Source organism: Oncorhynchus nerka, unplaced genomic scaffold (genome assembly GCF_034236695.1).
Source record: "Oncorhynchus nerka isolate Pitt River unplaced genomic scaffold, Oner_Uvic_2.0 unplaced_scaffold_1074, whole genome shotgun sequence".
NCBI lineage: Eukaryota > Metazoa > Chordata > Actinopteri > Salmoniformes > Salmonidae > Oncorhynchus > Oncorhynchus nerka.
This window is the reverse complement of record NW_027040237.1, coordinates 77,191-103,383: the sequence shown is the minus strand read 5'-3', so window position 1 is coordinate 103,383 and position 26,193 is coordinate 77,191. Positions and strand designations below refer to the sequence as shown.

General features: G+C 43.9%; 1 protein-coding gene across 1 annotated transcript in view; it reads right to left on the bottom strand.

Annotated features, from left to right (window-relative positions):
- Window positions 1-8,591: 8,591 nt before the first annotated feature.
- The window catches only part of LOC135570144 (unconventional myosin-XV-like), a 36,124-nt gene continuing 18,522 nt past the window's right edge, over window positions 8,592-26,193 (bottom strand). The window contains exons 2-5 of the mRNA XM_065016221.1: window positions 13,891-13,968; window positions 11,269-11,365; window positions 10,625-10,785; window positions 8,592-8,729 (exon numbers count right to left, since the gene is read on the bottom strand). Of these exons, the coding sequence (XP_064872293.1) occupies window positions 8,592-8,729; window positions 10,625-10,785; window positions 11,269-11,365; window positions 13,891-13,968 (474 nt within the window). The remainder of the gene's footprint in view (window positions 8,730-10,624; window positions 10,786-11,268; window positions 11,366-13,890; window positions 13,969-26,193) is intronic.

Genomic DNA, 26,193 nt, shown 5'->3' with positions numbered 1-26,193 from the left:
CTCATGGCTGGCGAGAGAAAGGATAAAGGATAAAAATATATGTATATATATTTTTCATGTTTCTCAGTTCTAGGTTGTTGTTTTTTACATTCATTGACATGATGGAGAGATGACATAGAGATTACATAGAGATGACATAGAGATGACATAGAGATAACATAGAGATGACGTAAAGATGACGGGCAGATGACATAGAGGTGACATAGAGATGACGTAAAGATGACGGACAGATGACATAGAGATGACGGAGAGATTACATAGAGATGACATAGAGATGACATAGAGATGACACAGAGATGACAGAGATTACATAGAGATGACATAAAGATGACGGACAGATGACATAGAGATGACATAGAGATGACGGAGAGATTACATAGAGATGACATAGAGATGACGGAGAGATTACATAGAGATGACGTAAAGATGACGGACAGATGACATAGAGATGACATAGAGATGACGGAGGGATTACATAGAGATGACATAGAGATGACAAAAAGATGACGTAGAGATTACATAGAGATGACATAGAGATGACATAGAGATGACGGAGAGATTACATAGAGATGACATAGAGATGACAGAGAGATTACATAGAGATGACAAAAAGATGATGTAGATATAACATATAGATGACACAGAGATTACATAGGGATGACATAGAGATGACATAGAGATGACACAGAGATTACATATAGATGACACAGAGATTACAGAGATTACATAGAGATGACACAGAGATTACAGAGATTACATAGAGATGACGTAAAGATGACGGACAGATGACATAGAGATGACATAGAGATGACGGAGGGATTACATAGGGATGACATAGAGATGACAGAGATGACACAGAGATTACATATAGATGACGGACAGATGACATAGAGATGACATAGAGATGACGGAGGGATTACATAGAGATGACATAGAGATGACATAGAGATGACATAGAGATGACAAAAAGATGACGTAGAGATTACATAGAGATGACATAGAGATGACATAGAGATGACGGAGAGATTACATAGAGATGACATAGAGATGACAGAGAGATGACATAGGGATGACAAAAATATGATGTAGATATAACATATAGATGACACAGAGATTACATAGGGATGACATAGAGATGACATAGAGATGACACAGAGATTACATATAGATGACACAGAGATTACAGAGATTACATAGAGATGACACAGAGATTACAGAGATTACATAGAGATGACGTAAAGATGACGGACAGATGACATAGAGATGACATAGAGATGACGGAGAGATTACATAGGGATGACATAGAGATGACATAGAGATGACACAGAGATTACATATAGATGACGGAGAGATTACATAGAGATGACGGACAGATGACATAGAGATGACATAGAAATGACGGAGAGATTACATAGAGATGACATAGAGATGACGGAGAGATTACATAGAGATGACATAGGGATGACAAAAAGATGATGTAGATATTACATAGAGATGACAAAAAGATTACGGAGGTATTACATAAAGATGACATAGAGATGACAGAGAGATTACATAGAGATGATGTAGATATACATAGAGATGACGTAGAGATGACGTAGAGATTACAGAGAGATTACATAGAGATGATGTAGAGATTACAGAGATTACAGAGAGATTAGAGAGATTACATAGAGATGACGTAAAGATGACGGACAGATGACATAGAGATGACATAGAGATGACAGAGAGATTACATACAGATGACATAGAGATGACATAGAGATGACACAGAGATTACATAGAGATGACATAAAGATGACGGACAGATGACATAGAGATGACATAGAGATGACGGAGAGATTACATAGAGATGACATAGGGATGATAAAAAGATGATGTAGATATTACATATAGATGACACAGAGATTACATAGGGATGACACAGAGATTACATAGAGATGACACAGAGATGACAGAGATTACATATAGATGACACAGAGATTACATAGGGATGACACAGAGAAGACAGAGATTACATAGGGATGACACAGAGATGACAGAGAGATGACACAGGGATGACAGAGATTACATATAGATGACACAGAGATGACAGAGATTACATAGAGATTACAGAGATTACATAGGGATGACACAGAGATTACATAGAGATGACACAGGTTTTACAGAGATTACATAGAGATGACACAGAGATTACATAGAGATGACACAGAGATTACATAGAGATGACACAGAGAGATGATGGAGAGATTACGGAGAGATGATGGAGAGATGACATAGAGATGATGGAGAGATTACATAGAGATGACACAGAGATTACATAGAGATGACGTAAAGATGACGGACAGATGACATAGAGATGATGGAGAGATGACATAGAGATGATGGAGAGATTACATAGAGATGACAGAGAGATTACATAGAGATGATGTAGATATTACATAGAGATGACGTAGATATTACAGAGAGATTACATAGAGATGATGGAGAGATGACATAGAGATGACATAGAGATGATGGAGAGATTACATAGAGATGACGTAGAGATGACGTAGAGATTACATAGAGATGATGGAGAGATTACATAGAGATGACATAGAGATGATGGAGTGATGATGGAGAGATTACGGAGAGATGATGGAGTGATGATGGAGAGATGATGGAGTGATGATGGAGAGATGATGGAGTGATGATGGAGAGATTACATAGAGATGATGGAGAGATGACATAGAGATGATGGAGAGATGACATAGAGATTACAGAGAGATTAGAGAGATTACATAGAGATTACATAGAGATTAGAGAGATTACATAGAGATGATGGAGAGATTACATAGAGATGACACAGAGATGACAGAGATTACATATAGATGACACAGAGATTACAGAGATTACATAGAGATGACAGAGAGATGACAGAGAGATTACATAGAGATGACATAGGGATGACAAAAAGATGATGTAGATATAACATATAGATGACACAGAGATTACATAGGGATGACATAGAGATGACATAGGGATGACACAGAGATGACAGAGAGATGACACAGAGATTACAGAGATTACATAGAGATGACAGAGAGATGACAGAGAGATTACATGGAGATGACATAGGGATGACAAAAAGATGATGTAGATATAACATATAGATGACACAGAGATTACATAGGGATGACATAGAGATGACATAGGGATGACACAGAGATTACATATAGATGACGGAGAGATTACATAGAGATGACGTAAAGATGACGGACAGATGACATAGAGATGACATAGAGATGACGGAGAGATTACATAGAGATGACATAGAGATGACGGAGAGATTACATAGAGATGACATAGGGATGACAAAAAGATGATGTAGATATTACATGGAGATGACAAAAAGATTACGGAGGTATTACATAAAGATGACATAGAGATGACGGAGAGATTACATAGAGATGAAATACAGATGACAGAGAGATTACATAGAGATGATGTAGATATACATAGAGATGACGTATAGATTACAGAGAGATGATGGAGAGATGACATAGAGATTACATAGAGATTACATAGAGATGATGGAGAGATGACATAGAGATTACAGAGAGATTAGAGAGATTACATAGAGATGACGTAAAGATGACGGACAGATGACATAGAGATGACATAGAGATGACGGAGAGATTACATAGAGATGACATAGAGATGACATAGAGATGACACAGCAATGACATAGAGATGACATAAAGATGATGGACAGATGACATAGAGATGATATAGAGATGACGGAGAGATTACATAGAGATGACATAGAGATGACATAGAGATGACGGAGAGATTACATAGAGATGATGTAAAGATGACGGACAGATGACATAGAGATGACATAGAGAAGACAGAGATTACATAGGGATGACACAGAGATGACAGAGCGATGACACAGAGAAGACAGAGATTACATAGGGATGACACAGAGATGACAGAGGGATGACACAGGGATGACAGAGATTACATATAGATGACACAGAGATGACAGAGATTACATAGAGATGACACAGAGATTACATAGGGATGACACAGAGATTACATAGAGATGACACAGAGATTACAGAGATTACATAGAGATGACACAGAGATTACATAGAGATGACGTAAAGATGACGGACAGATGACATAGAGATGATGGAGAGATGACATAGAGATGATGGAGAGATGACATAGAGATGACGGAGAGATTACATAGAGATGACATAGGGGTGACAAAAAGATGATGTAGATATTACATAAAGATGACATAGAGATGACGGAGAGATTACATAGAGATGACATAGAGATGACAGAGAGATTACATAGAGATGATGTAGATATTACATAGAGATGACGTAGATATTACAGAGAGATTACATAGAGATGATGGAGAGATGACATAGAGATGACGTAGAGATGACGTAGAGATTACATAGAGATTACATAGAGATGATGGAGAGATTACATAGAGATGACATAGAGATGATGGAGTGATGATGGAGAGATTACGGAGAGATGATGGAGTGATGATGGAGAGATGATGGAGTGATGATGGAGAGATTACATAGAGATTACATAGAGATGATGGAGAGATGACATAGAGATTACAGAGAGATTAGAGAGATTACATAGAGATTACATAGAGATTAGAGAGATTACATAGAGATGATAGAGAGATTACATAGAGATGATGGAGAGATTACATAGAGATGACACAGAGATGACAGAGATTACATATAGATGACACAGAGATTACATAGGGATGACACAGAGATGACAGAGATTACATAGGGATGACACAGAGATGACAGAGGGATGACACAGGGATGACAGAGATTACATATAGATGACACAGAGATGACAGAGATTACATAGAGATGACACAGAGATTACAGAGATTACATAGGGATGACACAGAGATTACATAGAGATGACATAGAGATGATGGAGTGATGATGGAGAGATTACGGAGAGATGATGGAGTGATGATGGAGAGATGATGGAGTGATGATGGAGAGATTACATAGAGATTACATAGAGATGATGGAGTGATGATGGAGAGATTACGGAGAGATGATGGAGTGATGATGGAGAGATGATGGAGTGATGATGGAGAGATTACATAGAGATTACATAGAGATGATGGAGAGATGACATAGAGATTACAGAGAGATTAGAGAGATTACATAGAGATTACATAGAGATTAGAGAGATTACATAGAGATGATAGAGAGATTACATAGAGATGATGGAGAGATTACATAGAGATGACACAGAGATGACAGAGATTACATATAGATGACACAGAGATTACATAGGGATGACACAGAGATGACAGAGATTACATAGGGATGACACAGAGATGACAGAGGGATGACACAGGGATGACAGAGATTACATATAGATGACACAGAGATGACAGAGATTACATAGAGATGACACAGAGATTACAGAGATTACATAGGGATGACACAGAGATTACAGAGATTACATAGAGATGACACAGAGATTACAGAGATTACATAGAGATGACGGACAGATGACATAGAGATGACATAGAGATGACGGAGAGATTACATAGAGATGACATAGGGGTGACAAAAAGATGATGTAGATATTACATAGAGATGACAAAAAGATTACGGAGGTATTACATAAAGATGACATAGAGATGACGGAGAGATTACATAGAGATGACATAGAGATGACAGAGAGATTACATAGAGATGATGTAGATATTACATAGAGATGACGTAGATATTACAGAGAGATTACATAGAGATGATGGAGAGATTACATAGAGATGACATAGAGATGATGGAGTGATGATGGAGAGATTACGGAGAGATGATGGAGTGATGATGGAGAGATTACGGAGAGATGATGGAGTGATGATGGAGAGATGATGGAGTGATGATGGAGAGATTACATAGAGATTACATAGAGATGATGGAGAGATGACATAGAGATTACAGAGAGATTAGAGAGATTACATAGAGATTACAGAGAGATTAGAGAGATTACATAGAGATGACGGACAGATGACATAGAGATGACATAGAGATGACGGAGAGATTACATAGAGATGACATAGAGATGACATAGAGATGACACAGCAATGACATAGAGATGACATAAAGATGACGGACAGATGACATAGAGATGACATAGAGATGACGGAGAGATTACATAGAGATGACATAGAGATGACATAGAGATGACGGAGAGATTACATAGAGATGACGTAAAGATGACAGACAGATGACATAGAGATGACATAGAGAAGACATAGATTACATAGGGATGACACAGAGATGACAGAGCGATGACACAGAGAAGACAGAGATTACATAGGGATGACACAGAGATGACAGAGCGATGACACAGGGATGACAGAGATTACATATAGATGACACAGAGATGACAGAGATTACATAGAGATGACACAGAGATTACAGAGATTACATAGGGATGACACAGAGATTACATAGAGATGACACAGAGATTACAGAGATTACATAGAGATGACACAGAGATTACATAGAGATGACGTAAAGATGACGGACAGATGACATAGAGATGATGGAGAGATGACATAGAGATGATGGAGAGATGACATAGAGATGACGGAGAGATTACATAGAGATGACATAGGGGTGACAAAAAGATGATGTAGATATTACATAAAGATGACATAGAGATGACGGAGAGATTACATAGAGATGACATAGAGATGACAGAGAGATTACATAGAGATGACGTAGATATTACAGAGAGATTACGTAGAGATGATGGAGAGATGACATAGAGATGACGTAGAGATGACGTAGAGATTACATAGAGATTACATAGAGATGATGGAGAGATTACATAGAGATGACATAGAGATGATGGAGTGATGATGGAGAGATTACGGAGAGATGATGGAGTGATGATGGAGAGATTACGGAGAGATGATGGAGTGATGATGGAGAGATGATGGAGTGATGATGGAGAGATTACATAGAGATTACATAGAGATGATGGAGAGATGACATAGAGATTACAGAGAGATTAGAGAGATTACATAGAGATTACATAGAGATTAGAGAGATTACATAGAGATGATAGAGAGATTACATAGAGATGATGGAGTGATTACATAGAGATGACACAGAGATGACAGAGATTACATATAGATGACACAGAGATTACATAGGGATGACACAGAGATGACAGAGATTACATAGGGATGACACAGAGATGACAGAGGGATGACACAGGGATGACAGAGATTACATATAGATGACACAGAGATGACAGAGATTACATAGAGATGACACAGAGATTACAGAGATTACATAGGGATGACACAGAGATTACATAGAGATGACACAGAGATTACAGAGATTACATAGAGATGACACAGAGATTACAGAGATTACATAGAGATGACGTAAAGATGACGGACAGATGACATAGAGATGACATAGAGATGACGGAGAGATTACATAGAGATGACATAGGGGTGACAAAAAGATGATGTAGATATTACATAGAGATGACAAAAAGATTACGGAGGTATTACATAAAGATGACATAGAGATGACGGAGAGATTACATAGAGATGATGTAGATATTACATAGAGATGACGTAGATATTACAGAGAGATTACATAGAGATGATGGAGAGATGACATAGAGATGACATAGAGATGATGGAGTGATGATGGAGAGATTACGGAGAGATGATGGAGTGATGATGGAGAGATTACGGAGAGATGATGGAGTGATGATGGAGAGATGATGGAGAGATGATGGAGTGATGATGGAGAGATTACATAGAGATTACATAGAGATGATGGAGAGATGACATAGAGATGATGGAGAGATGACATAGAGATGATGGAGAGATGACATAGAGATTACAATATAAGGCACTGTACACGGCAACCACCTCCCCCATAATGCACTGTACACGGCAACCACCTCCCCCATAATGCACTGTACACAGCAACCACCTCCCCCATAATGCACTGTACACGGCAACCACCTCCCCCATAATGCACTGTACACGGCAACCACCTCTCCCATAATGCACTGTACACGGCAACCACCTCCCCCATAATGCACTGTACACGGCAACCACCTCCCCCATAATGCACTGTACACGGCAACCACCTCCCCATAATGCACTGTACACGGCAACCACCTCCCCCATAATGCACTGTACACGGCAACCACCTCCCCCATAATGCACTGTACACGGCAACCACCTCCCCCATAATGCACTGTACACGGCAACCACCTCCCCCATAATGCACTGTACACGGCAACCACCTCCCCATAATGCGCTGTACACGGCAACCACCTCCCCCATAATGCACTGTACACGGCAACCACCTCCCCATAATGCACTGTACACGGCAACCACCTCCCCCATAATGCACTGTACACGGCAACCACCTCCCCATAATGCACTGTACACGGCAACCACCTCCCCCATAATGCACTGTACACGGCAACCACCTCCCCCATAATGCACTGTACACAGCAACCACCTCTCCCATAATGCCCTGTAATATGTGTTCTTACATGCTGGGTATGAACGTCATGTCCTTGGCTCTGTGTTGTAGAGCTGATAGTTTAGAGATCTGGAGGAACAGCTGTTCAGAGACTTTACCTCTGGGCAGGATGTTCATCAAGCCCTTACGGTAGTCTGGAAGCACCTGTTATAAAGTATATACAGAGCAGACTGTTATAGCTGGTTATAATGCATCATAGTGTTGTTATAGCTGGTTATAATGCATCATAGTGTTGTTATAGCTGGTTATAATGCATCATAGTGTTGTTATAATGCTTCATAGTGTTGTTATAGCTGGTTATAATGCATCATGGTGTTGTTATAGCTGGTTATAATGCATCATAGTGTTGTTATAGCTGGTTATAATGCATCATAGTGTTGTTATACCTGGTTATAATGCATCATAGTGTTGTTATACCTGGTTATAATGCTTCATAGTGTTGTAATACCTGGTTATAATGCATCATGGTGTTGTTATAGCTGGTTATAATGCATCATAGTGTTGTTATAGCTGGTTATAATGCTTCATAGTGTTGTTATACCTGGTTATAATGCATCATCGTGTTGTTATACCTGATTATAATGCTTCATAGTGTTGTTATACCTGGTTATAATGCATCACAGTGTTGTTATAATGCTTCATAGTGTTGTTATACCTGGTTATAATGCTTCATAGTGGTGTTATACCTGGTTATAATGCATCATAGTGTTGTTATACCTGGTTATAATGCATCATAGTGTTTCTATACCTGGTTATAATACATCATCGTGTTGTTATACCTGATTATAATGCTTCATAGTGTTGTTATACCTGGTTATAATGCTTCATAGTGTTGTTATACCTGGTTATAATGCATCATAGTGTTGTTATACCTGGTTATAATGCATCATAGTGTTATACCTGGTTATAATGCATCATAGTGTTGTTATACCTGGTTATAATGCATCATAGTGTTATACCTGGTTATAATGCATCATAGTGTTGTTATACCTGGTTATAATGCATCATAAGGCAGAGCTGGTTATTATACCTGGTTATAATGCATCATAGTGTTGTTATACCTGGTTATAATGCATCATAGTGTTGTTATACCTGGTTATAATGCATCATAGTGTTGTTATACCTGGTTATAATGCTTCATAGTGTTATACCTGGTTATAATGCATCACAGTGTTATACCTGGTTATAATGTATGGTAAGGCAGAGCTGGTTATTATACCTGGTTATAATGTATGGTAAGGCATAGCTGGTTATTATACCTGGTTATAATGCATCATAGTGTTGTTATACCTGGTTATAATGCATCATAGTGTTGTTATACCTGGTTATAATGCATCATAGTGTTGCTATACCTGGTTATAATGCATGGTGACACAGAGCTGGTTATTATACCTGGTTATAATGCATGGTGACACAGAGCTGGTTATTATACCTGGTTATAATGCATGGTGACACAGAGCTGGTTGTTATACCTGGTTATAATGCATGGTGACACAGTGCTGGTTATTATACCTGGTTATAATGCATGGTGACACAGTGCTGGTTATTATACCTGGTTATAATGCATGGTGACACAGAGCTGGTTATTATACCTGGTTATAATGCATGGTAAGGCAGAGCTGGTTATTATACCTGGTTATAATGCATGGTGACACAGAGCTGGTTATTATACCTGGTTATAATGCATGGTGACACAGAGCTGGTTATTATACCTGGTTATAATGCATGGTGACACAGAGCTGGTTATTATACCTGGTTATAATGCATGGTGACACAGAGCTGGTTATTATACCTGGTTATAATGCATGGTGACACAGAGCTGGTTATTATACCTGGTTATAATGCATGGTGACACAGAGCTGGTTGTTATACCTGGTTATAATGCTTCATAGTGTTGTTATACCTGGTTATAATGCTTCATAGTGTTATACCTGGTTATAATGCTTCATAGTGTTATACCTGGTTATAATGCATGGTAAGGCAGAGCTGGTTATTATACCTGGTTATAATGCATCATAAGGCAGAGCTGGTTATTATACCTGGTTATAATGCATGGTGACACAGAGCTCGTTGTCAAATTTGAGCGTCTGTGTCCAGATGACCCTCCTGAACCACAGGCTGTAGTTACTGTCCATTGGCTCCGCCTCCGTAGCAATGTCCAGGATGTACTCCCTCTTATTGAGGGGACGGACATTCTCACCTGCAGACGGACAGACAGACACACATACACAAACTGTAATATTAAAGTATGGACAGTCTGACCTGTAGACAGACAGACAGACAGACAGACAGACAGACAGACAGACAGACAGACAGACAGACAGACAGACAGACAGACAGACAGACAGACAGACAGACCTGTAGACAGACAGACAGACAGACAGACCTGTAGACAGACAGACAGACCTGTAGACAGACAGACAGACAGACAGACCTGTAGACAGACAGACAGATAGACAGACCTGTAGACAGACAGACAGACAGACAGACCTGTAGACAGACAGTAGTATGGACAGTCTGACAATGTGTGTGTGTGTGTGTGTCTGTGTGTGTGTGTGTGTGTGTGTGTGTGTGTGTGTGTGTGTGTGTGTGTGTGTCTGTGTGTGTGTGTGTGTGTGTGTGTGTGTGTGTGTGTGTGTGTGTCTGTGTGTGTGTGTCTGTGTGTGTGTGTGTGTGTGTATACCTCTTTTCGTGACCAGGAAGACAGCGTACTCGTCAACGGCCTCCAGTCTGTGTAGACCCATCTCGTAACACAGCTCCTCTATCACGTCCAGCGCCACCTGCAGCACAGGAGGACAAATGATCAGCACCCACAGAGTGTATACACACAATACACAGAGAGAGAGAGAGACTCTGTCATACACAGAGAGAGAGAGACTCTGTAATACACAGAGAGAGAGAGAGACTAGGTAATACACAGGGAGAGAGAGACTCTGTCAAACACAGGGAGAGAGAGACTCTGTCAAACACAGGGAGAGAGAGACTAGGTAATACACAGGGAGAGAGAGACTGTCAAACACAGGGAGAGAGAGACTCTGTAATACACAGGGAGAGAGAGACTCTGTAATACACAGGGAGAGAGAGACTCTGTCAAACACAGGGAGAGAGAGACTAGGTAATACACAGGGAGAGAGAGACTCTGTCATACACAGAGAGAGAGAGACTCTGTAATAAACAGGGAGAGAGAGACTCTGTCAAACACAGGGAGAGAGAGACTAGGTAATACATAGAGAGAGAGAGACTCTGTCATACACAGAGAGAGAGAGACTCTGTCATACACAGGGAGAGAGAGACTCTGTCAAAAACAGGGAGAGAGAGACTCTGTCATACACAGGGAGAGAGAGACTCTGTAATACACAGAGAGAGAGAGACTAGGTAATACACAGAGAGAGAGAGACTCTGTCATACACAGAGAGAGAGAGACTCTGTCATACACAGGGAGAGAGAGACTCTGTCAAAAACAGGGAGAGAGAGACTAGTTAATACACAGAGAGAGAGAGACTCTGTCATACACAGAGAGAGAGACTCTGTCATACACAGGGAGAGAGAGACTCTGTCAAACACAGGGAGAGAGAGACTAGGTAATACACAGAGAGAGAGAGACTCTGTCATACACAGAGAGAGAGACTCTGTCAAACACAGGGAGAGAGAGACTCTGTCATACACAGGGAGAGAGAGACTCTGTAATACACAGGGAGAGAGAGACTCTGTCAAACACAGAAATACACAGAGATACACACAATCAGAACCCACTGTAATACACAGAGAGACACACAATCAGAACCAACTGTAATACACAGAGATACACACAATCAGAACCAACTGTAATACACAGAGATACACACAATCAGAACCAACTGTAAAACACAGAGATACACACAATCAGAACCCACTGTAATACACAGAGATACACACAATCAGAACCGACTGTAATACACAGAGATACACACAATCAGAACCAACTGTAATACACAGAGATACACACAATCAGAACCCACTGTAATACACAGAGATACACACAATCAGAACCAACTGTAATACACAGAGATACACACAATCAGAACCCACTGTAATACACAGAGATACACACAATCAGAACCCACTGTAATACACAGAGATACACACAATCAGAACCCACTGTAATACACAGAGATACACACAATCAGAACCCACTGTAATACACAGAGATACACACAATCAGAACCCACTGTAATACACAGAGATACACACAATCAGAACCCACTGTAATACACAGAGATACACACAATCAGAACCCACTGTAATACACAGAGATACACACAATCAGCACCCACTGTAATACACAGAGATACACACAATCAGAACCAACTGTAATACACAGAGATACACACAATCAGAACCAACTGTAATACACAGAGATACACACAATCAGAACCCACTGTAATACACAGAGATACACACAATCAGAACCCACTGTAATACACAGAGATACACACAATCAGAACCCACTGTAATACACAGAGATACACACAATCAGAACCCACTGTAATACACAGAGATACACACAATCAGAACCCACTGTAATACACAGAGATACACACAATCAGAACCAACTGTAATACACAGAGATACACACAATCAGAACCCACTGTAATACACAGAGATACACACAATCAGAACCCACTGTAATACACAGAGATACACACAATCAGAACCCACTGTAACAACACAGTCTAGTAGACACAGAGACAGAAGGGAACAGACACAGTCTAGTAGACTCAGAGACAGAAGGGAACAGACACAGTCTAGTAGACTGACAGAGACCGAAGGGAACAGACACAGTCTAGTAGACTCAGAGACCGAAGGGAACAGACACAGTCTAGTAGACTCAGAGACAGAAGGGAACAGACACAGTCTAGTAGACTCAGAGACAGAAGGGAACAGACACAGTCTAGTAGACTCAGAGACAGAAGGGAACAACACAGTCTAGTAGACTCAGAGACAGAAGGGAACAGACACAGTCTAGTAGACTGACAGAGACAGAAGGGAACAGACACAGTCTAGTAGACTGACAGAGACAGAAGGGAACAGACACAATCTAGTAGACTCAGAGACAGAAGGGAACAACACAGTCTAGTAGACTCAGAGACAGAAGGGAACAGACACAGTCTAGTAGACTCAGAGACAGAAGGGAACAGACACAGTCTAGTAGACTCAGAGACCGAAGGGAACAGACACAGTCTAGTAGACTCAGAGACAGAAGGGAACAGACACAGTCTAGTAGACTCAGAGACAGAAGGGAACAGACACAGTCTATGAGACTCACAGAGCACGTCTTGATCTTCAGGTGTCGTTCGATGCCTCCTGGGAACAGGAACAGTTGTCGCTTGGAGCTCCTCCCCGCCTGTTAGAGGTCAAGGGGTTAGACAGTAGAGATCAGGGGTTAGACATTAGAGATCAGGGGTTAGACAGTAGAGATCAGGGGTTAGACAGTAGAGATCAGGGGTTAGACAGTAGAGATCAGGGGTTAGACAGTAGAGATCAGGGGTTAGACAGTAGAGATCAGGGGTTAGACAGTAGAGGTTAGACAGTAGAGATCAGGGGTTAGACAGTAGAGATCAGGGGTTAGACAGTAGAGGTTAGACAGTAGAGATCAGGGGTTAGACAGTAGAGATCAGGGGTTAGACAGTAGAGATCAGGGGTTAGACAGTAGAGATCAGGGGTTAGACAGTAGAGGTCAGGGGTTAGACAGTAGAGATCAGGGGTTAGACAGTAGAGATCAGGGGTTAGACAGTAGAGGTTAGACAGTAGAGATCAGGGGTTAGACAGTAGAGATCAGGGGTTAGACAGTAGAGATCAGGGGTTAGACAGTAGAGATCAGGGGTTAGACAGTAGAGGTCAGGGGTTAGACAGTAGAGGTTAGACAGTAGAGGTCAGGGGTTAGACAGTAGAGATCAGGGGTTAGACAGTAGAGATCAGGGGTTAGACAGTAGAGATCAGGGGTTAGACAGTAGAGATCAGGGGTTAGACAGTAGAGATCAGGGGTTAGACAGTAGAGGTCAGGGGTTAGACAGTAGAGAGCAGGGGTTAGACAGTAGAGGTTAGACAGTAGAGATCAGGGGTTAGACAGTAGAGATCAGAGGTTAGACAGTAGAGATCAGGGGTTAGACAGTAGAGGTCAGGGGTTAGACAGTAGAGGTTAGACAGTAGAGATCAGGGGTTAGACAGTAGAGACCAGGGGTCAGGGGTTAGACAGTAGAGGTCAGGGGTTAGACAGTAGAGGTCAGGGGTTAGACAGTAGAGGTTAGACAGTAGAGATCAGGGGTTAGACAGTAGAGATCAGGGGTTAGACAGTAGAGATCAGGGGTTAGACAGTAGAGGTTAGACAATAGAGGTCAGGGGTTAGACAGTAGAGATCAGGGGTCAGGGGTCAGACAGTAGAGTTCAGGGGTTAGACAGTAGAGATCAGGGGTTAGACAGTAGAGGTCAGGGGTTAGACAGTAGAGGTCAGGGGTTAGACAGTAGAGATCAGGGGTTAGACAGTAGAGGTCAGGGGTTAGACAGTAGAGATCAGGGGTTAGACAGTAGAGATCAGGGGTTAGAGGTCAGGGGTTAGACAGTAGAGATCAGGGGTTAGAGGTCAGGGGTTAGACAGTAGAGGTCAGGGGTTAGACAGTAGAGGTCAGGGGTTAGACAGTAGAGATCAGGGGTTAGACAGTAGAGGTTAGACAGTAGAGATCAGGGGTTAGACAGTAGAGATCAGGGGTTAGACAGTAGAGATCAGGGGTTAGACAGTAGAGATCAGGGGTTAGACAGTAGAGGTTAGACAGTAGAGGTCAGGGGTTAGACAGTAGAGATCAGGGGTCAGGGGTCAGACAGTAGAGTTCAGGGGTTAGACAGTAGAGATCAGGGGTTAGACAGTAGAGGTCAGGGGTTAGACAGTAGAGGTCAGGGGTTAGACAGTAGAGATCAGGGGTTAGACAGTAGAGGTCAGGGGTTAGACAGTAGAGATCAGGGGCTAGACAGTAGAGATCAGGGGTTAGAGGTCAGGGGTTAGACAGTAGAGATCAGGGGTTAGACAGTAGAGATCAGGGGTTAGACAGTAGAGATCAGGGGTTAGACAGTAGAGATCAGGGGTTAGACAGTAGAGATCAGGGGTTAGACAGTAGAGATCAGGGGTTAGACAGTAGAGGTCAGGGGTTAGACAGTAGAGGTCAGGGGTTAGACAGTAGAGATCAGGGGTTAGACAGTAGAGATCAGGGGTTAGACAGTAGAGATCAGGGGTTAGACAGTAGAGGTCAGGGGTTAGACAGTAGAGGTCAGGGGTTAGACAGTAGAGGTCAGGGGTTAGACAGTAGAGGTTAGACAGTAGAGGTTAGACAGTAGAGGTCAGGGGTTAGACAGAGGTCAGGGGTTAGACATTAGAGGTCAGGGGTTAGACAGTAGAGATCAGGGGTTAGACAGTAGAGATCAGGGGTTAGACAGTAGAGATCAGGGGTTAGACAGTAGAGGTCAGGGGTTAGACAGTAGAGATCAGGGGTTAGACAGTAGAGGTTAGACAGTAGAGATCAGGGGTTAGACAGTAGAGGTCAGGGGTTAGACAGTAGAGATCAGGGGTTAGACAGTAGAGATCAGGGGTTAGACAGTAGAGATCAGGGGTTAGACAGTAGAGATCAGGGGTTAGACAGTAGAGATCAGGGGTTAGACAGTAGAGATCAGGGGTTAGACAGTAGAGATCAGGGGTTAGACAGTAGAGGTCAGGGGTTAGACAGTAGAGATCAGGGGTTAGACAGTAGAGATCAGGGGTTAGACAGTAGAGGTCAGCGGTTAGACAGTAGAGGTTAGGGGTTAGACAGTAGAGATCAGGGGTTAGACAGTAGAGATCAGGGGTTAGACAGTAGAGGTTAGACAGTAGAGGTCAGGGGTTAGACAGTAGAGGTCAGGGGTTAGACAGTAGAGATCAGGGGTTAGACAGTAGAGCTCAGGGGTTAGACAGTAGAGATCAGGGGTTAGACAGTAGAGATCAGGGGTTAGACAGTAGAGGTCAGGGGTTAGACAGTAGAGGTCAGGGGTTAGACAGTAGAGATCAGGGGTTAGACAGTAGAGATCAGGGGTTAGACAGTAGAGGTCAGGGGTTAGACAGTAGAGGTTAGGCAGTAGAGGTTAGACAGTAGAGATCAGGGGTTAGACAGAGGTCAGGGGTTAGACATTAGAGGTCAGGGGTTAGACAGTAGAGGTCAGGGGTTAGACAGTAGAGGTCAGGGGTTAGACAGTAGAGGTCAGGGGTTAGACAGTAGAGATCAGGGGTTAGACAGTAGAGATCAGGGGTTAGACAGAGGTCAGGGGTTAGACATTAGAGGTCAGGGGTTAGACAGTAGAGATCAGGGGTTAGACAGTAGAGATCAGGGGTTAGACAGTAGAGATCAGGGGTTAGACAGTAGAGGTCAGGGGTTAGACAGTAGAGATCAGGGGTTAGACAGTAGAGATCAGGGGTTAGACAGTAGAGATCAGGGGTTAGACAGTAGAGATCAGGGGTTAGACAGTAGAGATCAGGGGTTAGACAGTAGAGGTCAGCGGTTAGACAGTAGAGGTCAGGGGTTAGACAGTAGAGATCAGGGGTTAGACAGTAGAGATCAGGGGTTAGACAGTAGAGATCAGGGGTTAGACAGTAGAGGTTAGACAGTAGAGGTCAGGGGTTAGACAGTAGAGATCAGGGGTTAGACAGTAGAGGTTAGACAGTAGAGGTTAGACAGTAGAGGTTAGACAGTAGAGATCAGGGGTTAGACAGTAGAGATCAGGGGTTAGACAGTAGAGATCAGGGGTTAGACATTAGAGGTCAGGGGTTAGACAGTAGAGGTCAGGGGTTAGACAGTAGAGATCAGGGGTTAGACAGTAGAGGTTAGACAGTAGAGATCAGGGGTTAGACAGTAGAGGTCAGGGGTTAGACAGTAGAGATCAGGGGTTAGACAGTAGAGGTCAGGGGTTAGACAGTAGAGGTTAGACAGTAGAGATCAGGGGTTAGACAGTAGAGGTCAGGGGTTAGACAGTAGAGGTCAGGGGTTAGACAGTAGAGATCAGGGGTTAGACAGTAGAGATCAGGGGTTAGACAGTAGAGATCAGGGGTTAGACAGTAGAGATCAGGGGTTAGACAGTAGAGGTCAGGGGTTAGACAGTAGAGATCAGGGGTTAGACAGTAGAGATCAGGGGTTAGACAGTAGAGGTCAGGGGTTAGACAGTAGAGATCAGGGGTTAGACAGTAGAGGTTAGACAGTAGAGATCAGGGGTTAGACAGTAGAGATCAGGGGTTAGACAGTAGAGATCAGGGGTTAGACAGTGGAGGTCAGGGGTTAGACAGGGGTTAGACAGTAGAGATCAGGGTTAGACAGTAGAGGTCAGGGGTTAGACAGTAGAGGTCAGGGGTTAGACAGTAGAGATCAGGGGTTAGACAGTAGAGATCAGGGTTAGACAGTAGAGATCAGGGGTTAGACAGTAGAGATCAGGGTTAGACAGTAGAGGTCAGGGGTTAGACAGTAGAGATCAGGGGTTAGACAGTAGAGATCAGGGGTTAGACAGTAGAGGTCAGGGGTTAGACAGTAGAGGTCAGGGGTTAGACAGTAGAGATCAGGGGTTGTAGACAGTAGAGATCTGGGTAAATGTTGTAGACAGTAGAGATCAGGGGTTAGACAGTAGAGATCAGAGGTTAGACAGTAGAGATCAGGGGTTAGACAGTAGAGGTCAGGGGTTAGACAGTAGAGATCAGGGGTTAGACAGTAGAGATCAGGGGTTAGACAGTAGAGATCAGGGGTTAGACAGTAGAGATCTGAGGTTAGACAGTAGAGATCAGGGGTTAGACAGTAGAGAACAGGGGTTAGACAGTAGAGGTCAGGGGTTAGACAGTAGAGGTCAGGGGTTAGACAGTAGAGGTCAGGGGTTAGACAGTAGAGGTCAGGGGTTAGACAGTAGAGATCAGGGGTTAGACAGTAGAGATCAGAGGTTAGACAGTAGAGGTCAGGGGTTAGACAGTAGAGATCAGGGGTTAGACAGTAGAGGTTAGACAGTAGAGGTTAGACAGTAGAGGTTAGACAGTAGAGATCAGGGGTTAGACAGTAGAGATCAGGGGTTAGACAGTAGAGATCAGGGGTTAGACATTAGAGGTCAGGGGTTAGACAGTAGAGGTCAGGGGTTAGACAGTAGAGATCAGGGGTTAGACAGTAGAGGTTAGACAGTAGAGATCAGGGGTTAGACAGTAGAGGTCAGGGGTTAGACAGTAGAGATCAGGGGTTAGACAGTAGAGGTTAGACAGTAGAGGTCAGGGGTTAGACAGTAGAGATCAGGGGTTAGACAGTAGAGGTTAGACAGTAGAGGTTAGACAGTAGAGGTTAGACAGTAGAGATCAGGGGTTAGACAGTAGAGATCAGGGGTTAGACAGTAGAGATCAGGGGTTAGACAGTAGAGGTCAGGGGTTAGACAGTAGAGGTCAGGGGTTAGACAGTAGAGATCAGGGGTTAGGGAGGTTAGACAGTAGAGATCAGGGGTTAGACAGTAGAGGTCAGGGGTTAGACAGTAGAGATCAGGGGTTAGACAGTAGAGGTCAGGGGTTAGACAGTAGAGATCAGGGGTTAGACAGTAGAGGTCAGGGGTTAGACAGTAGAGGTCAGGGGTTAGACAGTAGAGATCAGGGGTTAGACAGTAGAGATCAGGGGTTAGACAGTAGAGATCAGGGGTTAGACAGTAGAGATCAGGGGTTAGACAGTAGAGGTCAGGGGTTAGACAGTAGAGATCAGGGGTTAGACAGTAGAGATCAGGGGTTAGACAGTAGAGGTCAGGGGTTAGACAGTAGAGATCAGGGGTTAGACAGTAGAGGTTAGACAGTAGAGATCAGGGGTTAGACAGTAGAGGTCAGGGGTTAGACAGTAGAGATCAGGGGTTAGACAGTGGAGGTCAGGGGTTAGACAGTAGAGGTTAGACAGTAGAGATCAGGGGTTAGACAGTAGAGGTCAGGGGTTAGACAGTAGAGGTCAGGGGTTAGACAGTAGAGATCAGGGATTAGACAGTAGAGATCAGGGGTTAGACAGTAGAGATCAGGGGTTAGACAGTAGAGATCAGGGGTTAGACAGTAGAGGTCAGGGGTTAGACAGTAGAGATCAGGGGTTAGACAGTAGAGATCAGGGGTTAGACAGTAGAGGTCAGGGGTTAGACAGTAGAGGTCAGGGGTTAGACAGTAGAGATCAGGGGTTGTAAGTTAGGATAAGTAGAGAAATCAGGGTAGACAGTAGACAGGGGTTAGAGTAGAGATCAGGGGTTAGACAGTAGAGATCAGGGGAGATCAGGGTTAGACAGTAGAGATCAGGGGTTAGACAGTAGAGATCAGGGGTTAGACAGTAGAGATCAGGGGTTAGACAGTAGAGATCAGGGTTAGACAGTAGAGATCAGGGTTAGACAGTAGAGATCAGGGGTTAGACAGTAGAGATCAGGGGTTAGACAGTAGAGATCAGGGTTAGACAGTAGAGATCAGGGGTTAGACAGTAGAGATCAGGGGTTAGACAGTAGAGATCAGGGGTTAGACAGTAGAGGTCAGGGTTAGACAGTAGAGATCAGGGGTTAGACAGTAGAGATCAGGGGTTAGACAGTAGAGATCAGGGGTTAGACAGTAGAGATCAGGGGTTAGACAGTAGAGATCAGGGGTTAGACAGTTAGACAGTAGAGATCAGGGGTTAGACAGTAGAGATCAGGGTTAGACAGTAGAGGGTTAGACAGTAGAGATCAGGGGTTAGACAGTAGAGGTTAGACAGTAGAGATCAGGGTTAGACAGTAGAGATCAGGGGTTAGACAGTAGAGATCAGGGTTAGACAGTAGAGATCAGGGTTAGACAGTAGAGATCAGGGGTTAGACAGTAGAGATCAGGGGTTAGACAGTAGAGGTCAGGGTTAGACAGTAGAGATCAGGGTTAGACAGTAGAGATCAGGGGTTAGACAGTAGAGATCAGGGGTTAGACAGTAGAGATCAGGGGTTAGACAGTAGAGGTCAGGGGTTAGACAGTAGAGATCAGGGGTTAGACAGTAGAGATCAGGGGTTAGACAGTAGAGGTCAGGGTTAGACAGTAGAGATCAGGGGTTAGACAGTAGAGATCAGGGGTTAGACAGTAGAGATCAGGGGTTAGACAGTAGAGATCAGGGGTTAGACAGTAGAGATCAGGGTTAGACAGTAGAGGGTTAGACAGTAGAGATCAGGGGTTAGACAGTAGAGATCAGGGGTTAGACAGTAGAGGTTTAGACAGTAGAGATCAGGGGTTAGACAGTAGAGATCAGGGTTAGACAGTAGAGATCAGGGGTTAGACAGTAGAGATCAGGGGTTAGACAGTAGAGATCAGGGGTTAGACAGTAGAGAGGTCAGGGTTAGACAGTTCAGGGGTTAGACAGTAGAGACAGTAGAGATCAGGGTTAGACAGTAGTAGAGATCAGGGGTTAGACAGTAGAGATCAGGGGTTAGACAGTAGAGATCAGGGGTTAGACAGTAGAGGTCAGGGTTAGACAGTAGAGATCAGGGGTTAGACAGTAGAGATCAGGGGTTAGACAGTAGAGATCAGGGTTAGACAGTAGGGTTAGAGAGATCAGGGGTTAGACAGTAGAGATCAGGGGTTAGACAGTAGAGATCAGGGGTTAGACAGTAGAGATCAGGGGTTAGACAGTAGAGGTCAGGGGTTAGACAGTAGAGGTCAGGGGTTAGACAGTAGAGATCAGGGGTTAGACAGTAGAGATCAGGGGTTAGACAGTAGAGATCAGGGGTTAGACAGTAGAGATCAGGGTTAGACAGTAGAGATCAGGGTTAGACAGTAGAGATCAGGGGTTAGACAGTAGAGATCAGGGTTAGACAGTAGAGATCAGGGGTTAGACAGTAGAGATCAGGGTTAGACAGTAGAGATCAGGGGTTAGACAGTAGAGGTCAGGGGTTAGACAGTAGAGGTCAGGGGTTAGACAGTAGAGATCAGGGTTAGACAGTAGAGATCAGGGGTTAGACAGTAGAGATCAGGGTTAGACAGTAGAGATCAGGGGTTAGACAGTAGAGATCAGGGTTAGACAGTAGAGGTCAGGGGTTAGACAGTAGAGATCAGGGTTAGACAGTAGAGATCAGGGGTTAGGGTTACAGTAGAGATCAGGGGTTAGACAGTAGAGATCAGGGTTAGACAGTTAGACAGTAGAGATCAGGGGTTAGACAGTAGAGATCAGGGGTTAGACAGTAGAGATCAGGGGTTAGACAGTAGAGATCAGGGGTTAGACAGTAGAGATCAGGGTTAGACAGTAGAGGTCAGGGGTTAGACAGTAGAGATCAGGGTTAGACAGTAGAGATCAGGGGTTAGACAGTAGAGATCAGGGGTTAGACAGTCAGGGGTTAGACAGTAGAGATCAGGGGTTAGACAGTAGAGATCAGGGGTTAGACAGTAGAGATCAGGGGTTAGACAGTAGAGATCAGGGTTAGACAGTAGAGGTCAGGGGTTAGACAGTAGAGATCAGGGGTTAGACAGTAGAGATCAGGGGTTAGACAGTAGAGATCAGGGGTTAGACAGTAGAGATCAGGGGTTAGACAGTAGAGGTCAGGGGTTAGACAGTAGAGGTCAGGGGTTAGACAGTAGAGATCAGGGGTTAGACAGTAGAGATCAGGGGTTAGACAGTAGAGATCAGGGGTTAGACAGTAGAGATCAGGGGTTAGACAGTAGAGATCAGGGGTTAGACAGTAGAGATCAGGGGTTAGACAGTAGAGATCAGGGGTTAGACAGTAGAGATCAGGGGTTAGACAGTAGAGATCAGGGGTTAGACAGTAGAGATCAGGGGTTAGACAGTAGAGATCAGGGGTTAGACAGTAGAGATCAGGGTTAGACAGTAGAGATCAGGGGTTAGACAGTAGAGATCAGGGTTAGACAGTAGAGATCAGGGGTTAGACAGTAGAGATCAGGGGTTAGACAGTAGAGATCAGGGGTTAGACAGTAGAGATCAGGGGTTAGACAGTAGAGATCAGGGTTAGTTAGACAGTAGAGATCAGGGGTTAGACAGTAGAGATCAGGGTTAGACAGTAGAGATCAGGGGTTAGACAGTAGAGGTCAGGGGTTAGACAGTAGAGATCAGGGGTTAGACAGTAGAGGTTAGACAGTAGAGATCAGGGGTTAGACAGTAGAGATCAGGGGTTAGACAGTAGAGATCAGGGGTTAGACAGTAGAGAGGGTTAGACAGTAGAGGTCAGGGGTTAGACAGTAGAGATCAGGGGTTAGACAGTAGAGGTCAGGGGTTAGACAGTAGAGATCAGGGGTTAGACAGTAGAGGTTAGACAGTAGAGATCAGTTAGACAGTAGAGATCAGGGGTTAGACAGTAGAGATCAGGGTTAGACAGTAGAGATCAGGGGTTAGACAGTAGAGGTCAGGGGTTAGACAGTAGAGGTTAGACAGTAGAGATCAGGGGTTAGACAGTAGAGATCAGGGGTTAGACAGTAGAGATCAGGGGTTAGACAGTAGAGATCAGGGGTTAGACAGTAGAGGTCAGGGGTTAGACAGTAGAGGTCAGGGGTTAGACAGTAGAGATCAGGGTTAGACAGTAGAGATCAGGGGTTAGACAGTAGAGATCAGGGGTTAGACAGTAGAGATCAGGGGTTAGACAGTAGAGGACAGATCAGGGGTTAGACAGTAGAGATCAGGGGTTAGACAGTAGAGATCAGGGGTTAGACAGTAGAGGTCAGGGTTAGACAGTAGAGATCAGGGGTTAGACAGTAGAGGTTAGACAGTAGAGATCAGGGTTAGACAGTAGAGATCAGGGGTTAGACAGTAGAGATCAGGGGTTAGACAGTAGAGGTTAGACAGGGATCAGGGTTAGACAGTAGAGATCAGGGGTTAGACAGTAGAGATCAGGGGTTAGACAGTAGAGATCAGGGTTAGACAGTAGAGATCAGGGGTTAGACAGTAGAGGTCAGGGTTAGACAGTAGAGATCAGGGGTTAGACAGTAGAGGTCAGGGTTAGACAGTAGAGGTCAGGGTTAGACAGTAGAGATCAGGGGTTAGACAGTAGAGATCAGGGGTTAGACAGTAGAGATCAGGGGTTAGACAGGGGTTAGACAGTAGAGATCAGGGGTTAGACAGTAGAGATCAGGGGTTAGACAGTAGAGATCAGGGGTTAGACAGTAGAGATCAGGGGTTAGACAGTAGAGGTCAGGGGTTAGACAGTAGAGGTCAGGGGTTAGACAGTAGAGATCAGGGGTTAGACAGTAGAGATCAGGGGTTAGACAGTAGAGATCAGGCGTTAGACAGTAGAGATCAGGGGTTAGACAGTAGAGATCAGGGGTTAGACAGTAGAGATCAGGGGTTAGACAGTAGAGATCAGGGGTTAGACAGTAGAGATCAGGGGTTAGACAGTAGAGATCAGGGGTTAGACAGTAGAGATCAGGGGTTAGACAGTAGAGATCAGGGTTAGACAGTAGAGATCAGGGGTTAGACAGTAGAGGGGGTTAGACAGTAGAGGTCAGGGGTTAGACAGTAGAGGTCAGGGGTTAGACAGTAGAGATCAGGGGTTAGACAGTAGAGATCAGGGGTTAGACAGTAGAGATCAGGGGTTAGACAGTAGAGATCAGGGGTTAGACAGTAGAGATCAGGGTTAGACAGTAGAGATCAGGGTTAGACAGTAGAGATCAGGGGTTAGGTAGAGATCAGGGGTTAGACAGTAGAGATCAGGGGTTAGACAGTAGAGGTTAGACAGTAGAGATCAGGGGTTAGACAGTAGAGATCAGGGGTTAGACAGTAGAGATCAGGGTTAGACAGTAGAGGTTAGTAGAGATCAGGGTTAGACAGTAGAGATCAGGGTTAGACAGTAGAGATCAGGGGTTAGACAGTAGAGATCAGGGGTTAGACAGTAGAGATCAGGGTTAGACAGTAGAGATCAGGGGTTAGACAGTAGAGATCAGGGTTAGACAGTAGAGATCAGGGGTTAGACAGTAGAGATCAGGGGTTAGACAGTAGAGATCAGGGTTAGACAGTAGAGATCAGGGGTTAGACAGTAGAGGTCAGGGGTTAGACAGTAGAGATCAGGGTTAGACAGTAGAGACAGTAGAGATCAGGGTTAGACAGTAGAGATCAGGGTTAGACAGTAGAGATCAGGGGTTAGACAGTAGAGATCAGGGGTTAGACAGTAGAGATCAGGGGTTAGACAGTAGAGATCAGGGGTTAGACAGTAGAGATCAGGGGTTAGACAGTAGAGATCAGGGTTAGACAGTAGAGGTCAGGGTTAGACAGTAGAGGTCAGGGGTTAGACAGTAGAGATCAGGGGTTAGACAGTAGAGGTCAGGGGGGGTTAGACAGTAGAGATCAGGGGTTAGACAGTAGAGATCAGGGGTTAGACAGTAGAGATCAGGGGTTAGACAGTAGAGATCAGGGGTTAGACAGTAGAGATCAGGGGTTAGACAGTAGAGATCAGGGGTTAGACAGTAGAGGTCAGGGTTAGACAGTAGAGGTCAGGGGTTAGACAGTAGAGATCAGGGGTTAGACAGTAGAGATCAGGGGTTAGACAGTAGAGATCAGGGGTTAGACAGTAGAGATCAGGGGTTAGACAGTAGAGATCAGGGTTAGACAGTAGAGATCAGGGGTTAGACAGTAGAGATCAGGGTTAGACAGTTCAGGGGTTAGACAGTAGAGATCAGGGGTTAGACAGTAGAGATCAGGGGTTAGACAGTAGAGATCAGAGGTTAGACAGTAGAGATCAGGGGTTAGACAGTAGAGATCAGGGTTAGACAGTAGAGGTCAGGGGTTAGACAGTAGAGGTCAGGGTTAGACAGTAGAGATCAGGGGTTAGACAGTAGAGATCAGGGGTTAGACAGTAGAGATCAGGGGTTAGACAGTAGAGATCAGGGGTTAGACAGTAGAGATCAGGGGTTAGACAGTAGAGATCAGGGGTTAGACAGTAGAGATCAGGGTTAGACAGTAGAGATCAGGGGTTAGACAGTAGAGATCAGGGGTTAGACAGTAGAGATCAGGGTTCAGACAGTAGAGATCAGGGGTTAGACAGTAGAGATCAGGGGTTAGACAGTAGAGGTCAGGGGTTAGACAGTAGAGATCAGGGGTTAGACAGTAGAGATCAGGGGTTAGACAGTAGAGATTAGACAGTAGAGGTTAGACAGTAGAGATCAGGGGTTAGACAGTAGAGATCAGGGGTTAGACAGTAGAGATCAGGGGTTAGACAGTAGAGGTCAGGGGTTAGACAGTAGAGATCAGAGGTTAGACAGTAGAGATCAGGGGTTAGACAGTAGAGATCAGGGTTAGACAGTAGAGATCAGGGGTTAGACAGTAGAGATCAGGGGTTAGACAGTAGAGATCAGGGGTTAGACAGTAGAGATCAGGGGTTAGACAGTAGAGATCAGGGGTTAGACAGTAGAGATCAGGGGTTAGACAGTAGAGATCAGAGATCAGGGGGTTAGACAGTAGAGATCAGGGGTTAGACAGTAGAGATCAGGGTTAGACAGTAGAGATCAGGGGTTAGACAGTAGAGATCAGGGGTTAGACAGTAGAGATCAGGGGTTAGACAGTAGAGATCAGGGTTAGACAGTAGAGATCAGGGGTTAGACAGTAGAGGTCAGGGGTTAGACAGTAGAGATCAGGGG